At 40.9% G+C, this 13,686-nt stretch overlaps 1 protein-coding gene across 6 annotated transcripts in view; it reads right to left on the reverse strand.

Moving 5' to 3' along the window:
• rerea (arginine-glutamic acid dipeptide (RE) repeats a) overlaps positions 1-13,686 on the reverse strand; it is a 133,174-nt gene that overhangs the window by 14,890 nt on the left and 104,598 nt on the right. For all 6 annotated transcript variants that reach the window (XM_078254810.1, XM_078254811.1, XM_078254809.1 and 3 more), the window contains 2 exons: positions 13,481-13,579; positions 4,449-4,529 (listed from right to left, as the gene is read on the reverse strand). In XM_078254810.1, coding sequence (XP_078110936.1) covers positions 4,449-4,529; positions 13,481-13,579 — 180 coding nt within the window. The remainder of the gene's footprint in view (positions 1-4,448; positions 4,530-13,480; positions 13,580-13,686) is intronic.

A 13,686-nucleotide genomic window follows, 5' to 3' on the forward strand; every position in this document is an offset into this window, starting at 1 on the left:
CTGTATGAACTTTAAACATTCAAACGTAGAGTAAAGGGGAGCAGTCACAAGAAAACAAACTAAACAGGATGCAAGAATGGAGCCTCGAGGGAAAACTGAACTGATAAATATTTTCACATACACACCAAGCTTTTTTTCTATGCTTGTAAATTGTTTTCCGTTGCTTCATCTAGTTTACGGCTGAAACGATTCCTCGAGTAACTCGAATAATTCGATTACTAAAAAACCTTGATGCAAAATGATTTGCCTCGAAGCTTCGTTTAATCAATGTTACCAACGTTGTATCGCTCACGGTGTTTCCGCACGGATGATTATTACTGTTGCACACCGGTGCTAACGCTGCTGGCGACACATGCCGTGAAGACTGACGGCGCAGATTACAAAATGAAGAAAGAGCGTAAATAGTGAGGGGCTAAGAGAAGAGACAGGCTGGAGAAAACGACAGAAAGTGTCCAAAGTTTGGAATCAGTTCAAACGTGATTAAAACGAAAACTCTGTACAGTGTGTCTACTGCAAAATCGAACTAGCTTACCACAAGAATAGCACGACGTCAATGCTTCAGCATCTCAACAGAAAACATTGAGTCTAACTTAAATCATCCATTCCACGAAGCGGACCCGACAAAAGTAAATCACAGAGTCATATGGACAATAAAACTACACCAAACACAACAACTACCACAAACAAAGACAAGAAAATACGTAGTGGTGACCACCATTTGATCTAAAGAGCCGACTTGTTGGCTATCCCTTCGGAAAAACAGCTGACTGCGCACCATTTTCTCTCACTCTCTCTCTTCACGGAGAAACATCAGATCAACGATCTACTAGCATAAGTGTAACAGAGCTGTGTAGCATTGTAATCAAATACATAAATGAAAATAGGTTGAATAACTAATATTTATATAGGCCTATATACAGATCAGTCTCAGGTTGAAACTTGTAGTTCTGAAAGTTAAATTGCACAACTTAAGGTAATGTTTATGTATGTTTAATGCATACCTTAGTTTGAGGTTGTTATTGCATTTCAGAAAATGTTTTCTTTAAAAACAATGTAATATGGCACTTAAATGCACTTAATATGTTTAGTCTTTTGAGATATGATATTGTAAGCAATGTAGGCAATAAAAAGTTAGCTTTTTCCGAAAATGAAACCAAACTATTGTATATTATTGCTCTTCAATAAAACAAAAGTATTTCTTATCCGATTACTCGATTAATCGATGGAATAATCGGTAGAATACTTGATTACTAAAATAATCGATAGCTGCAGCCCTAATCTAGTTTATTAGATTATGGTTGCCCTATGTTCTATTGTGAAACATTTTTATGATCAATAAATACATAGAACACCGATATGAACTGCTATTTTCATGCAAATAATAATTTCTCTCATAGGAAACAAAGACACAAGCTGTACTGAATACAGTTTTAGCCATGAGTTTGTTTTACTCAGTGATGCATATTATCCCTAAAATAATCAAGTTCTAGTTATGTTCTTATTTGCACATTAATAGCTTCACAACAATTAATTTTAAAGTTAACTGCAGTACCTTTTCCCACCAGTGAAATGGTTTGGGTTCAGTCATGTATGGAAATTATCCAAAACTTTTTAATTTGATCGGCTTTTCAACTGTCAATTTTATCTGTTTGGCAGCAAACAGAGCTGTAGTTGATACAAATGTGTTCAGCAAATACTGTGAGTTGATATCCCCTAAAACCACATTTTTATGAAAAACCCTCCAATCAAAATATCATGAGCAGAGTTATCTGTGATCTGCCATTTCAGCATATTTAGTTGTTTAAACACTGGAAGCAGCAAGCTCATGTTCCATGACGTCCTCTCTGGAGTGAAGGAAATGGTGGCAGCAGCAAAGCTAGTTGCAGACGGTCAGACGACACACCCACTTCCCCCTCTGGGCCTTTATGTGACTTTATATAAAGCATTCCTGAGTGCTAGTCAGGCCTGGTGTGTTTACACAAGGCTGGGTGCTTACCCTTGGCATTGAGTGTTTGAGCCGCGCTGGCACTTCAGGGGCAGCGCGGCTAATAGGGGCTAGCGGGAGGAACGGTGAGGGGCAGACACACTGTACTGGACCTCTGGATATCAGCCCAAGGGCTTTATGCTCTGCACTCCGGCTCAACAACAGTTGTCCGACGGGGACTCAGGGCAGGAACACCCTCATTTCTGCAACATGCTTCTTTTTCAATGGCTTTGCATGCAAGTGGAACGACAGAAATACGTGCCTGTTACTAGAGATAATAGGAAAATCTAAAATATCTTGTCGTGCTCATGTTCCACAGATAGGATTTGGTAAGGTAGCAGGCAGAAAATAAATGGAGCTCAACTTCAGTCTTACAGCACAAAAGCAAGTTCAATCATAAGCAAAGAGTTTATTTTTTCCTGCGCGACAACCCAGGCTTTTCAGTGGCTATATTGAGCAAAAGCCCCACTTTACCCCTTCTCCTCTGGTCGCTGCTATCCTCCCCGTGCTCTCCCAGTTATTTTCTCTGCTTTTCACATGTTTAAAGGGCAGTTTATTTTCCATTTGGAGGGGGAAATTAATCTCTCTCTGCTCGGTGGTGGTGGCAGGCCTAGGTCCTGGAGGTCTATTACCTCTCCTGCCAAGAAGACTCCCCCTCCAGGTTGAAATACATTAATACCTCCTTTATAGCCAATCAACTGGACTAGTCGTATATTTCAAAACCAGTTCGTACACTTTAATCTCTTATTCAAGAGGTCCAAATTGGTTTTGAGGAATACAAAATGTAGCACAAAGGAGGTGAGACTAAAGAGTTATGAAGTAAAACACATGACATGATATGTAGGTGCTGTAAGAAGCAGGGCTGACATATCCTCAGCTCACAGCAGACAAGGAAATTATGTGTTGAGAAGTATGACAAACACCTTTGATTTCCTTTAATGTCTGTGTCAGCACTGTGGCGGCACACTTCCAGCAGAAGCAGTCTCACAGAAACAGCAAGGTCTGCACTGCTTTATGAATCAAAATGCATATCTAAGAATAATTTAACAGCTAAGTCAAAGGTGTGAAGGACTTTGAAGCAAACGCATGTGTACAGCGTGTTCCCTTTATAGTAGAGATACAACAACAACAAAAATCAGTTTTCCTTGTGCAGATATAATTAGTTTAAGATTATAGTAAAAGTCATCTTAAAGAGGAACAACACAAAGTCTATGTGGTTACTATGTTTTGTTGTTTATCATTGTTAGTCCATTTGTACCATGAAACAAGTTATGTGCAGTACTGATTTACACATTAACGCATGCGCACACCCATACACTGAGAAAGGAAACTGACATCCTTCTGACCGTGTACATGAACACCACATTACAACAGTTCCTCAAAGCTCGGCAGATATAAAATCAATTTGTTTCCTTTAATTAAAATGTTGTCAGTAATCTTACCAAGAAAGATAAGGTAAAATGTAATAACAACACACATTATAAATATATTCCTGTTAAAGGCACAATAATCAATTCAAATGCCAAATTCAAAATACAAATTTGGAACCTACTTTCACTTTTAGGTGCCTACAATGACTCACACTTGACAGCAACAAAATCTAAGTTATTAATATTTTCTGATGCTGTTGAAGGATTGTTGACACCAGTGATGTCAGCAAACAAATGAGCCTGTATTTTTAGCTATGATCATTTGAGAAAAAAACAAAACAAAAAAAACACACAAAAAAACTAATTCTTTGAATATGAATATATATCTCTAATTTATATGATCAAAATAATGAATTTGGACGTTTAAAAGATAGACGTGTTCTGTCTCTATCATTCAACTTCAATTCACCACTTTGAGACCCTAAATGAAATTGTTTCCTTTAAAAAAATACAACTATTACAGATTGTTTGATATTCACTTAAATAGGCTCCCATCGTAACCTGCTTTTTAATCCTTGTGGAAGGCATTATGCTGTATCTACTCTGAAAGTTGATGAAAATGTAAAAAACTAAAAAATCTTGAGTGCTGCTGTAACACTTTAGCACAAACATGAGATAAAGCAGGCTGCTCTTCCGACCCGAGATGTGCTATAAACACAGTGGCTCCCATCACATCTGCACAACTTGTTTACTACTTGCTAACAAAAGGTGCTAATTAATGTTTAGCGTGTCAGTTGTAAGGTATCAGTGGCAATCTGTAAAGCACATTTAGCCTTGTGTTTTCTCAGGTATAACAATGTTTTTATTTTTCAGACAGCCTGAAGGGAGGTCTAACAATTCTGCATACAGTTGTTGGCTGACAGCACGTACTTCTTATCAATAAGGCCTGTGGTTAAAAAACAGCCAAGCTCAAATTATCACATTAAAAATGTTAAATATTGGTAGGAGCCACATTTTATATGTTTCAGTACTATGAAACAAATGGCACACACTGGAAAAAGTTCAACAGTATAGAGAGAATTAGATCGTCTTACCGTTTCTTTGTTGGGCAGCAGCTCTTTCCGGATCCTGAAGAAGTTTTTGCCGAACTGTCTCAACCCTTTAATGAAACGCTTCTGCATTTTTTTTTTTCACAGAGAAAGAAAGGGAGAGAAAACCAGTTAGTATCCGTGAAGTCAGCTTAACGGCGACCACATAAAGTTACAGGCTAACACCATGAAAAAAAACATTGTTTTCATTTCGCTCATCTGTGGTTGGGGAGGTTTGATGTGTATCTACAAATCTCTGTCGCCGTTTAAAGTCTGGAAAAAAAACACAGCCATGTCAAAGCAAAATGAGAGAGGAAATGATAAGTAAGGCAGGGTAAGAAGCTCAGATTGTCTTTTCGTGTGGAGAGAAAACAGTTAAAAAATATATAATCTAGTATGAAAACATACTTGACAGTATGCATGTTGTTGCAACGTGTTGTTGATGAAAAGTTTAAAGTCAAAGCCTGAACTTGCATGCACTGTGCATGGTGGACAGTTTCTATTTTTGTCTGTACATTTTCACAATTTTTAAAAGCATATAAAATTCAAAAATTTAAAAATCGACAAATGTATCCTTAAATGAGTGAATGGAGATGAACGTCATGATGACAGATATTGCTACATCATAACATCAGATTTAATCTGACATGTAAACTCAATATGAACATACCACCCCACCTCAATGAGCACAGAAACATCTGAAAAACAAATAAATACCAAAAAGCTGAACAACCTAAATGTATTTCTTCTCCTTTAAGAGCCACAGACCGCGAGCCATTAAAAGCGGAGGCTGAAAACATTCATAACCAGCGAAGCAGACAACCAAACAGATTTACTTTCTTGTTCCAGAGGCGAGCCCTGTTCCTCAGTGATCTCAGCCAACCGTTTCCACCAAGTAACTCCAGCAAAAAGCAGGGAAAAGTCCTCAGGGAGCACGACACAAATCTCTACGTCCAGCCACAGGTAAAGGAAAAATTTGGGGGCAAATCCACACTGTCTCTGACGGTACACTGCTTGTTTTTCCCCTTTTCTTTTACAAGCAAGAAATAGCTTGTCACTCTCTGCTCTTCCACTACAAAGGGGAAGGCTTTACATGTGATCTTTCTGCAAGAGAGCCTCTGGTTCGCAGCAGGCTGGAAAACCTGGAGTGGAGTCCTGTGCCTCATGTTAGTGTTCAGCACGGCGCTCATTTCAGCCTGTTCTCGTTCCTTTAGACACTGCACCAGCAGGCTTCATGTCTCACCCCCCACAAAAGAAAATCCAGGCCACTGTTTGTACTAAAACTACACCAAAGCTGCCTACTTTACTGAAATAGAAATTACAGCAGTCCTTTAAATGCATTCAGAGCTTTGGGGTGAGCAGAACAGAGGCACAAACTCAACTAGCTACCAGCCCGAGAGAGGATGCAGGCTGATACAATTTGTGTGGAGAAAGGTCTCGGACATGGTGGAACGAGACAAGTGAGAAGGAAAACCAGACATGGAGTCTTTCCTGAGTGTCAGGAGTTAATTTTCAATGCTATGTACAGTACATTGTGTAACCACAGATTGTTTACATACCCATATTTTGGTGGGGAACAAAGGCCAAATTTACAGAAGTAACACAGCCAGCTGCAAAATACAACTGTCTTTTAGGAGGGAAAATTACAGGCAAGAAGGACAGACCTATCTCAACAACAGGAATGAATAGCTGTATTTATCTCCATCACGCAGACAAATTCAATAGCCTCAAGTTTAACAGCGTAATTGTGAGGAACAAAATATTGTTAAGTACAAGGTCTGAGTTACACCAGACAAAATAATCAAACATAAGCGGATCAAATGCTAGATGTAAAAGAGCTGACAGCTGAACAAATAGAGCCCGTCCTCATCGGTGACATGAGACAGCAGTTAATTTGCATTAATCAGACCGAAGGTGTAGCGGTTGATTAGCCAGTAGATGGAGCCATCTCCAACACAAGTTGCCCCCCCCCCCCCACTCCCCAACATCTGAAACCCATCTCCAACCACTCAGGGTTAAGAGCAGATTACCATTTGGACTGTCAGTTAAACTTCATCAGAGCTACATATGACCAGTGGAACGCCACTGCAGAGATTCAGAGGATCAACATTACAGGGCTTGTTTGACAGGCGATAAGAAAACTAAGTAAATATTCAGTTGAAATTCAAGCTTCAAAAATATTTGTGGAAACAAAACTTCCCTGCAAAATTTCAAGAGGATGCAAGAATATTTGAATAATCCTGAAGCAGAGGTAGTCCTGAGGATGAGGTAGGATAAATTTCAATGATGTGTTTATTTTCTCTTTAGGTGAGAGTGCTACGTCTTTACCTGAGGCTGGGGACCTGCAGTGATACAAATCTGTTACATTTATTCATTTGGCAGATGTTTTTGTCCAAGGCAAAAGAGGTGCCTCTACACTGAGCTCCGTGTTCCACCTGACACAAGTCACAAGTGCCTCGAAAATGACTTTTGGATGGAGAGATATAGAGTAAGAAAGAACATTAAAGGTGAGTAAGTACTCTCAGAAGAAGTAGGTCTTTGATTTTTTAAGACAGAGGGGGATTCTGCTGACCAAATTGAGTTTGGTTTTACCACCGAGGGACCGCACAAGGAAAAAAGTTTGGATTGAGATTTCCTGCATCGTAGTACTACGGCAGGATTAATCAATAATTAGACCTGCCCGTGCAGCCTGTGTGTCTGTCCTAATTATGTCACCTTAATTATGCTCCCCAACTGTACTATTTACACAGTCTGGCTGTCCGTCTCCATAGAGGAGCTGTGTGCATACTCCCTCTCTCCTCCCCCCTCTCCCTCCGTTTTCTTTCTCCTGCTGGCTCCCTCCTCCCCTCTCTGCATGTCGGCTCCAGTTTAAGGCTCCATTTCAGCTGCCTGAGCTCACTGCTCTCCAGCCCAGCTAATAAATCATCCGCCAATCTGCTCCCTGAATCGCTCTGCCCCTGCTCAGATTGCTCCAGCCCTGCGTTGCTTGGCAACACAGCGGTGGAGGAGGGGCTGATGGGGCCAGAGCAAGCGAGCCACAGAGAGAGAGAGAGAGAGAGAGAGTGCGAGAGAGCGCGAGAGAGAGAGAGAGAGAGAGAGAGAGAGAGAGAGAGAGAGAGAGAGAGAAGGAGGGGCGGCTGGTTGGAAGCGCTACCAAATGGCCATCCGCTGTGTAGAAACAACAGGCTTCTCTCTGCTAGTGTGTTCCAGAGAGCTGGCGCTTTTTACCCGCCCCAAGTTTCCCCTTGGAGACTAACAGAGCACTATTGTGAGGCTGGAGAGAAGACATGTAAAAGGAGGAGGAGAATGTTTAAAAAAAAGATTCAATAGGCCATTGTCTGTGTGCGCACTTCCTGCTTGAGAGTTAATTGTTGGGAGTTGTAAAACTGGTAAAGATAATGCAGACATATGCACAAAGATGGTATCATTATGACCAACGCAGACTCAACGCAGATGGCGCAGACTCGCACATGGAACATAATTCCTGCTAAATGTCATTCCATGAAAACACTGACGCAAGATTGTCCAACAGCGAACAAAGCCACTTTCACTCAATATGGAGTCATTATACTTGACTTGTTGTTAAAAGCTGACCTTTCAAAGCCTGCATTGTATAAACCCGAAGGGCCGAGGGCAACCAGTCAGCGAGCCAAAACCAAAGAGGAAAAAAACATGGCTGCCTGTTATGAAATATCTAAGATTGGCCACGGTGTGCAGAGGAAATCACAACATGCTTGACGAAGAGAGGGGGAGACCGCATTGATAGACACTAGACTACCCACATCCTCTTTGCACTGACACTATACATACAATCTATGTTTAGAAAGATCTATGTAGATGTTCATAAAGATATACCCTTTGATTAGAAACCCTTCTTAAAAAAACTAAAACCTAGAAAATACTTTTAGAAATGAAAAGTCCTGTTTTTACATTACCAAAAGAAACACAGAGATATTCTGCCAACTCTTAGCAGGCAAAGTAACTTCTTCTGCTTCCTTTCGCTTGAACTGAAACAAAAGGTGACAGGAAATTCCAGCACACACCCATCCTGCCTGCTATTTAGTTACTAAACAACCCTAAAAAGCATTGCTGGCACTGTACCATAAGGGTGATAAAATGCACTGTTGACACTAAATCTTTGGTGTAGGAGACAGAGCTCCCTCTGCAGACGAGAACCACCAAAGTGCAGCTGCTCATCTAACTTTGAAATAATCCACAGCCTGCAGCAGGGCATGTTGTGTTTTATCCGCCTGTGGTGTTTTTGGTTGGGCAGAGTGTCTTCTGTCTGTAGGCTTGTGTTCAACCACTGGGGAGCCGCTACTCTCTCCCTTCCCTCGTATTCCTCCCTACCCTCCCGCCTGAGAGCTGTCGGCTGCCTGCTCCAGTCATCCATCAGCTGAAGACGCAGTCAGAGATAAGCCGCGGCACAGTGCAGCTGGCTGAGGAATAGACCTGCCGCCCCACAGCAGCCATAGATCAGCCTCTCTGTCTCTGACACGGCGACACACAGCACGACTGCTGCTGCTTCTGATTGTTTATATGGCACCTCCTGTTGGTCGATGCATTATTAGCACCACTTATTTATAATAAGGAATGACAGCAGCTTCATGTGAAGAGACAATTTCATTACATCAAGTGGGAGAGGGCAAGAATCCTTTGATGACCTTCACCAAGTCTGCAGGTACAGATGATGTAGTACGGACTGTACTTTAGATTTTATTGAGACGCAATGTAGCCAAATAATAACTTTTAGAATAAAATCCTTAGATTTACAGAGACAAATTATAGCTTAAGATCGCTATACAGCATACAAAAGCAATGCATCTGAGGCTAAGTGAGAATTTAAGGTCTAATATTTATGTGAGATACTAGATATGTATTTGTTGTACAAGTTATATTTAAATGCATATCTTGTTTTTTCTTTTTTAAATGTTTTCTTTTTCACAGTTTATTAACTTACTGAACTTAATATACTGTATCTTACTATTTTCATAATTATAACTGGACATGGGAGGGCTTTGTGACACTCATAATACTGTCAATAAAGAGAATATGGGTAGTGGAAACAGAGGTGGGTGATTAGGTTTATAATGGCATCTGTATATAATAACACATTTTACAACTATAGAATAAATAACCGATTTTCATAAAGAGTAAAAGGTAGAAAAATAAACCTGCAACAAAAGTGATGCCTGTGTTCTGTGTAGCTTCTTGTTTTTCCAATGCTGTCTTTCCAACTAATAAATAATCACATCGTCAATATTAACAAAACTGGATTTACCACTTTAGGGATTCTCCAATCTTTGAGCCATAACTTTATTTCATAACGAAGAACGTGTGCAAGCATTTTAATTTGAAACATGTGTCCATAGCTACCCAGAAAGTGTCACAAGTGGCCAGCTGCAGCCCAAGAGACAACTAAAACAAACAATCTGTAATTCTGATCTAAAAAAGCAGAAGTTGTTCCCACTGTTAAAAATCATATCCTGTCAGCTATTTGTGGTTTCATGCTATTCAACAAGTGGTTATTAAGATACTCAGTGTTGTAACATTATTGCTAATTCCTAATAAGGCATCAGTGGAGAAACATTTCATTGCAACAAAAAGAAACAACCTGTATGCTTTTCACTTGAAGTGCTTTTTGTTCCCGTTTAAAACGAGTTTATTTTTGCCGTCAAGACTATCACACAATCCAAAGGATAGGAAGAGAGTTCTGTGTGGGCGGAGAGCATTGATTTTCCACTGATAAAACTAAAACAAACACACACACACACACACACACAAATAAGTGGTGCAGTGGGATTGCCTCTCTCAGACTTTAGAAAACGCAGAGGACTTTTCCACGTCTGACTGTCTGCCATAAAAACAGATTACATTTTCCTTTTCTTTGTGGTTAAATCACACAAAAGCTAGGAGGTTAGACTGTGCAGTTAATATTTCTGGTGAATTATTTATTAATTTCTTTGATGTAATCTATAGTTATCACTTTCTGATGCATCAAGCGGTTTGAGTGGTGCTCACATCACGGTGATGAATTGTGAAAATTTCGGCAAGTTGTACCAATAATCTCACAGTGAAAGATCGTTTAGGGGTTGAATGCAATGAAACATCTTACTGAAGTGAAATCATTTTCTGTGTCTGTGAGAAGACAATAAAAAATGAAACAAACACTCCCATTTGCAACGTTGTCACTTCCTCCACCGCAGTAATGATGCAGTTTACAAATGATCATGGCAGTGGTCTTATCTTTCTGTGGGAGGTGTTTGGGGAGAAATTATAAATATTTCTAAGGAGTTGAGACAAGGTTCAGCATTATGTGCTATGTAGCAGCAGCTGCAGACAGAGAGAAGAGAGGTGGGTGGGTTTGGGGTGGTGGTGGGCAAGAGAAGTCAAAGGGGGAAGGGGCGGGTGACAAGTGACCCTGTAGACAGGCTGATTCTGTCATTTCAGCAGCCCCCACTGTCACTTTTATTCACATCTCTAAAAGAATGCAGGGGTGGGGGGAAAAGGAACAGGCAGGAATAATGAAGCTACTCCTAGAGGGGATAAGAGGGAAGAGGAGAGGGAAGAAGGAAGGGGTGATAAATAAATTAAGAGCAGCAGGGCTGAGTGTCAAGGTTGGCGCTACATTTACACCTGTCCCTCAAGGCTGCAGGGCTGAAAAGGCACAACTGGTGATCAGATCACTTCGAGCCGTGTCCTTGGCTGGCCAGAGACAAGCTGCTGCTTCTCCAGGCTGTGGACACTGTGGGGCAGGTGGAGCACTAAGGCTGCTGACCGCCTCCACCCGCAGACACAAAACACACCCGCCACTGAACATGGCTAACACAGTGTACTGGACTCCCTGACAGCTCCTCCACTTCAGTTACATAATGCGGTCTGAACATGATGAAACGCCTCTGTGGAAATGTGGATAGAGTTGCCTTGACCCAGCTTCCAGAATTAATTAAATGGGCCCAGGACTGGGCAATAATTCAATGTTATCGTCTTAGAGTAAAATAATATTGTAACAATATGATGATCACATGTAAACAAATGTTTGCCTAAGTTTTAAGCAAGCCTTGTTTCTTAGTTTATAAAGGTTGTTTTTTTGGCCTTTATTTGACAGGACAGTTCAGTTAAGACAGGAAAGGGGGGAGAGAGATGGGGGATGACATGCAGCAAAGAGCCGAGAGACTCAAACCCGGGCCACTGCAATAAGGACTGAGCCTTAGTACATGGGGAGCACACTCAACCAGGTGAGCTACCAGGGCACCCCCACAGGTCATTGCATATACCATGAATTTGATAATGTCTAAGTAATGTGTACATATACACGTTGTTGTGGTAGACAGCTAGACTTGAAATAAATCGGTCAGGCCAGTATATCAGTATTTGTGTATGTCGGCTAATAAGCAACAAGTAGTTGCAGTACAGAAATGCCAAACTAGGTTTAAGGTAATTTAGATAGCTACATAGTTTCATATATTTGTACACCAGGGGGCACTGACGTTTATTTTTATACTGTAAAATGTCCCGATGAGTATGAGGTCACGTAGTCACAATTCTATTAAAAAAACAAATGTAAAGGATCTGCATCAAGGTTGATCCTTTATATTATGTGTTTATGTTAAAATAAGTTACTATCGGCCGATATATCCTTATCAGATTTTTTTAAACGTCCACATATCGAAATCGTCACTCAGATTCCGAGAATATATAAGGGTATATCATCGCAGATAAAATTATGCTGTAAAGCAACATTTTTGGTAAAAAAAAAGCCAAAAGTGAATTACTGAAGTTGATCGCATTATTTTCTGAATTGAGTTATTTACAGCTTCTACTGTCGAGCCCCCACTGTGCTTCTTTGACAAGTGGTCTGTAGTAGACCTGCTGTGGTGGAGTGTGGCATTAAAGCCTCCCATCAACATGCCTGGCCCCTGCTCTGATCATCTTTGCACAGCAGTTAGGCTTGGTGCATGCATAAAAAAAGGCAAACTCATAACTAGTCCCCAAAAGCATGCCCGACTTAATCTGTTGCGATTCGCTATGGTCCTGCCGTGAGCTCTAGCTTTATTCAAATGTACCCACCACGTTCAATTACAAGACAAATAGACCCATTCACTTCCACACTGGATCTGAGCTGCCGGGTTTAAAGCTCAACAAAAGACTGCCAAGCTTCAGCTTTACCAAACAATATCAAAGTGGGAAATGGATGATCAACAGAGGAGGAGGAAAAAACTAACACAGAAGCATTTTAGTGATGGAGCCTTGCACTGTTCTAAGATCTTCAGTCAGTAGTGTTATCCTTAAAAGGGAGTGTGTACAAACATGCAGTGCAGCGCGTCATAAAGCATGAATGCCAAAGCTGCAGCTCTCAGTCGTTTTGACGTGGTGTTATCCAACACTTTCATTCCTCTTTTCTTCTTTGGGGGGGCTTTTCCTTCTATTTCAGAGTGACAGTGGATAGACAGGAAAAGCGGGAGAGAGATGGGGGATGACACGCAGCAAAGGGCCACAGGTCGGATTCGAACCCGCACCGCTGCAAAGCACGCACTTACTGGGTGAGCTAGAGGTTGCCCCCATTCCTCCCTTCTACCTGTTCATGATGTGTTATTTGATCAGGGAGAAGAGCTACCATTTTCTGATTCCAGCCCTTCAACAGCTGTGGTGAAATTCACATCTAAATTCAAATGGAGGCTAACATTACCAGCCCTCAATTTTTCTCCCTTGCCAGACTTCCACACTCAAGATTTATTCTGCGGGTGATAAACAGGATGCAGCTGCTCTTGGGCCTTGGAGGAGGTGGAAACTGACAAGTGTTTTTACTGATGTCTTGTGAGATTGGGCCAAGAGCCCTGTTTTAACTCACTCTCTCTGAACAACTCCCTCTAAAGACACAAACCAAGCTCTGACAGACAGCAGGTACCCACACAAAAAACTTAAATTTAAAAAAATGAATTTGTTGTGTATGCCAACTTGTGTCCTTTAAACAAGTATTGGTCAAGCAAGATATCTTTGATAATGCATTTCCAAATTAAAAAGAAAGGTTCTCTTACCACTTCATCCTCAGACCAGCACTTCTCTATCAGTTTGGGTACAGGCTTCTTCACCAGACGCTGGAGAGCTTTTCCTGCATCGTAGCTGCTCTCGTGAAGCTGAGGACAATCACAACAAAATATCAGCTCATAATTCTGATAAATAATTAAATTAACATTTACTAAGGTTCTCTGCAGTGACACAAGAGGGGCTTAATGAGCTGTAC

The sequence above is a fragment of the Sander vitreus genome, chromosome 7 (assembly GCF_031162955.1).
Source record: "Sander vitreus isolate 19-12246 chromosome 7, sanVit1, whole genome shotgun sequence".
Lineage (NCBI taxonomy): Eukaryota > Metazoa > Chordata > Actinopteri > Perciformes > Percidae > Sander > Sander vitreus.